At 39.2% G+C, this 5,100-nt stretch overlaps 1 protein-coding gene across 1 annotated transcript; it reads right to left on the reverse strand.

Annotated features, from left to right (window-relative positions):
• Positions 1-1,303: 1,303 nt before the first annotated feature.
• On the reverse strand, positions 1,304-2,176 carry LOC307129402 (gamma-crystallin M2-like; the record flags this gene model as incomplete). The annotated part of the gene is made up of 3 exons (XM_079821798.1): positions 1,304-1,576; positions 1,735-1,977; positions 2,168-2,176. 3 exons carry the CDS (start codon positions 2,174-2,176, stop codon positions 1,304-1,306), a joined length of 525 nt encoding a protein of 174 aa, XP_079677924.1.
• Positions 2,177-5,100: the final 2,924 nt, after the last annotated feature.

The following is a 5,100-nucleotide window of genomic DNA, read 5'->3' on the forward strand; positions in this document are numbered from 1 at the left end:
ACCTCCACAAGGCTGTAAAGGGCTACGGGAAAATTGCGAAGCAGCTTGGTGAAAAAAGGTCCACTGTTGGAGCAATCATTAGAAAATGGAAGAAGCTAAACATGACTGTCAATCTCCCTCGGACTGGGGCTCCATGCAAGATCTCACCTCGTGGGGTCTCAATGATCCTAAGAAAGGTGAGAAATCAGCCCAGAACTACACGGGAGGAGCTGGTCAATGACCTGAAAAGAGCTGGGACCACTGTTTCCAAGGTTACTGTTGGTAATACACTAAGACGTCATGGTTTGAAATCATGCATTGCACGGAAGGTTCCCCTGCTTAAACCAGCACATGTCCAGGCCCGTCTTAAGTTTGCCAATGACCATTTGGATGATCCAGAGGAGTCATGGGAGAAAGTCATGTGGTCAGATGAAACCAAAATAGAACTTTTTGGTCATAATTCCACTAAACGTGTTTGGAGGAAGAAGAATGATGAGTACCATCCCAAGAACACCATCCCTACTGTGAAGCATGGGGGTGGTAGCATCATGCTTTGGGGGTGTTTTTCTGCACATGGGACAGGGCGACTGCACTGTATTAAGGAGAGGATGACCGGGGCCATGTATTGCGAGATTTTGGGGAACAACCTCCTTCCCTCAGTTAGAGCATTGAAGATGGGTCGAGGCTGGGTCTTCCAACATGACAATGACCCGAAGCACACAGCCAGGATAACCAAGGAGTGGCTCTGTAAGAAGCATATCAAGGTTCTGGCATGGCCTAGCCAGTCTTCAAGTGGGTCAGAGTGGGCCAAAATCCCTCCTGCAGTGTTTGCAAACCTGGTGAAAAACTACAGGAAACGTTTGACCTCTGTAATTGCAACCAAAGGCTACTGTACCAAATATTAACATTGATTTTATCAGGTGTTCAAATACTTATTTGCAGCTGTATCATTCAAATAAATAGTTAAAAAAATCATACATTGTGATTTCTGGATTTTTTTTTTTTAGATTATGTCTCTCACAGTGGACATGCACCTACGATGACAATTTCAGACCCCTCCATGATTTATAAGTGGGAGAACTTGAAAAATAGCAGGGTGTTCAAATGCTTATTTTCCTCACTGTTTATATATATATATAATTTACTAATTTATTATTATTGATTATTATTGTTGCTTCCTGTCATCCTTGAATATGCCCCACATGAGCCACCTCAGCAAAAAAAAAAAAAAAAAGTTAAAAAAAAACAATAATTCATTGAATAGTTAGGATATACAGTCAAGTCAAGATTTAATTTAGACCATTTTTATTGAAACATTGGAACACTAATAACAGGAGTCCATGATACGCCTCATGCTCATGAATCTCATGCCACCCATATTGCTGAAGCTCCTGTACTCTCCAGGCCTGAAGTACCACATCCTGCCTCTGTAGTGGGCCTGCTCATACATGAGCCAGTGGCCGTCCATCACATGACAGGACTGGCAGTGAGACATGTGGTAGCGATCCATGATGCTGTCGCAATCTTCCATCATCTCATACATCTGACCCATGAAGTTCTCCCTCTCGTAGATCCTCATTCTGTAGGAGCCCCTGTGCTGTAGAGGAAGAGACATTTGATATCAGTGATATTTAAGTTTTGCAGGCAGAACTTCTGAGATCAAACGTACATAGGCTCTAATGTGTTCTCTCTCTCATAGACTATTAAAGTTATTAAAACATCTATCAAATATTTCCAGATGTTCATGGAGCTCACCATGGGGATCATATGGCAGGACTTGATGCAATCATTCATTCCAAACATAGACATGTAATCAGCATACTCGCCCCTCCTAAAGAAATACTGATTTCCCATGTAGTTGGGACGATCGTACATCATGAAACAGCCGCTCTCCACTCTGCAAGAGTGACAGCGGCTCATGTAGGAGGACATGTCAGCACAGTCTCCAGTGCACTCATAAGTGCGACCCTGAAAGTTCCTGTCCTCGTAGAAGATTACCTAAAAACACAAAGTTGGTCTTTTAATCATTTAAACTGTTTTAAATATATAAAAAGTTGCATTTATGCCTCCTCTGTAATGTGATTAGACAACATGCATTACATAATGTATCTCATATTATTTACAGTTACAATTTGTGTATTGTCATTTTCAGCTTGTTGTTGTTGTAACTTTAGATTCCATAACTTACTCTGCCCATGGTCACAGTTTTGCTAGTTGCTCCTCAGAACTGAGTGGTTGTTGCAGCTACACTGACACAGTCTGTTTGAAGTGCTCACTTTTATACCAAAGAATATGTGCCCTGCATTGTGGGTAAGCTCCTGACCCAGCAAAAATACATAGAGGCCTACCATGCAAAATGAGATACACAGGGATATTTGTCAGCATTGGTGGTACAGTTTTGAGTGTGGCACACAGTTTCTTTTTTACATTGTGCAACGAATAGAAAAAATTACTGTACATGCAAATTACTTTATGTTATAAAAATAGCATTTTTACAATATATTGTTCAATGGTAAAGCAAGATGATTATGAATATGAGTTTGATTTTTTTATTCTATATATATGTACAGTTGCAATCAAAATTATTCAACCCCCCTGAGACGGGAATAATTTACAAATGTAGGCTTTTTATAGAGTTTTTAATTTAATTAAAAGTGATAATATTAATATATAATGTAATGCTTATGAGTTATAGGATTTTTTTTTAATACAGCTGTCATAATTATTCAACCCCTGTTTAACGCTGCTGTTTTAAGTCACTTTTGTATGGTATGGTACACAATTGTGTTAAAACACAATTAAGCCTTTGGAAATTCTATAACAAAACTGAATTAGCTTGTGCTGTTACATATACATACATCTAGCCGATGCATGTGCTAAAGTTGAGTAGCAAATATTTGGCAAGTCAAAAGAGCTCTCACAAAAGCTATTAAAAACCCTCAATTTACTGCCAAAGACTTGATGAAGAAAAGACGAAATGACCTGATGAAAAGAGGAAGAAAAAAAATGTCAATGCAGAGTATAAGAAGAACACTAGACAAGCATGGCCTTCATTTTGGGACATCTTGCCGAATGCCATTCTTGACCAAGAAGAACATAAAAGGCTGAATATGCTAAAATTCATTTGGATAGACCTGTAGAGTTCTGGAAGAATGTTTTATGGAGTGATATGACCAAACTGGAACTTTTTGGATCTGTGGATCAGCGGTATGTCTGGTGCTATAAAGGCAAAGCTTATGAGTAGAAGAACACCATCTCTTTATGGTCAAACATGGAGGTGGTCCAGTCTTATTATGGGAGTCCTGTGGTTTTGCAGGAAGTGGAAATCTTGACAAATCTTGACTGTATGAAGGACATCATGAATTCTTTGAAGTATCAAGCCATTTTGGCAAAGATGGTGATGCCTTTGGTGCAGAGACTGAAGCTTGATGAACAATGGACCTTCCTTCAGGACAGCAATCCCAAAGTATACTTAAATCTACTTAAGCCTTGTTCAGGGATCACTCGTAGAATGTTCTTGAGTGGCATGTACAGTCTTCATATGTAAATCTCATTGAAAATATTTGTTGAGAAATTTTCATTTTGAAGCGAACTACTCCTTTAAAGCATTTATTACAAGTTGTCACGTAATGATTGCAATATATGGAAAAATTTGCAGTTGTGTAAATTGATTCAAGCTGGCATAATCTGAAGTTCTCACAGGGGTTGGCGTCATCTCTTCATTGGTGTTGGTCATCTGAAATCTTTGTAAGAGTCTGGATCCAAACTGGAGCTGGCGCACTCTCTAGTTACCTCAGGATTGGCATCCCAAGGTAGAAACAGAAAGCAAATGGAAAATAATTGGCCTAGCTGCAGTTCATAACATTTCAAGCAATAGATATAGAGAGGTCGACCGATATTGGATTTTATCGATACCAATAACTAAGTTAGGCAGTACCTGCTGATAACCAAGTAATTAACTGATTCATTAAAGGGGTGATGACATGAGAAAATAATTTTGCCTTGGTCTTTTGGCATATAAGAGGTTCCTGCAAGAAAGAAACTTCCTGCAAGTTTCATAGCTTAAGACATCCTCCCCATTATAAATGAAGCATTTATTTATTCAAGCTCAAGCTTATATACAGCTCATTGTGGATCCTATGGGGCAAGGTGACGTCGCCTAGCACCAGTTTTTTGCATATGACCGCCTCCAGCGCAAGACAAGAAATCGCATCGTTGTCATGCCCTGTCCATCGACGTGCAGCGAGTGGGTCTGAAGAAGTAGCTGTGTGTTTACAATAAGATTGTGATGCTACGCAGATGGGCCGTTCCTGGCTGTGGAAAAACATCATCTTTGCATAAGCTGCCGAATGATCCCGATGTCAGGCTTTACAGACAGACTTTTACGATATGGATTCGACAGCACCGCCACAAACATGTAAGTAACATTGTTCATTCAAATGCCTGTTCTGTGATCAGTGATTTCTGATGTGTAATTATTCCAGTTCAGGCAGAACTTGAACTTTGTCTCACAATCGTTTAATACTGTTTATGCATCAGTAAATCAAGCCAGTGACTAAACGTCACTTCACTTCACATAGTTTCTCTTAGCATGAAATTAATCTATCATTTATTTAAATTGTGATTAAACTACTGAAAGCAATCAATATGGAAGGATATCGCGGACAATTTTCAAAAGGAATTGAAAATTGTATTTGCAATTGCGTTTTCAATTTGTGAACGCATAAAATGTGACATAATCCAAACGCATTACCATTTACATTTTCGTTTACGCGAACGCACAACGACTGCCAAATTTCAAATGGAAACGCAAATTCTGTTTGCAATTGCATTTCCAATGTCTTACAAGTTATGACCCTGCCATTTTGGAATAGCAATAAAAAATCACCTATTTGCTCTTTTATTTCCTCCATGTCCTGCCACAACCTGCACAAAATTCAAATGGAATCGCAATCCCCTTTGCGTTTGCATTTCCAATGCCTAACACAGTCAACTGTCAATCAGGCTTGAGGGCGGGGTTTATTGATGTAGTCGTAAAATAGGCCACGCCCTCAACTGGTGGAAAACGGGGGATTTGGCTATTTTTGTAATAAAAACCAAGTTTAAACTCTTTAGTTCAAA

The sequence above is a fragment of the Gobio gobio genome (assembly GCF_949357685.1).
Source record: "Gobio gobio genome assembly, chromosome: 7".
NCBI classification, from domain to species: Eukaryota; Metazoa; Chordata; class Actinopteri; order Cypriniformes; family Gobionidae; genus Gobio; species Gobio gobio.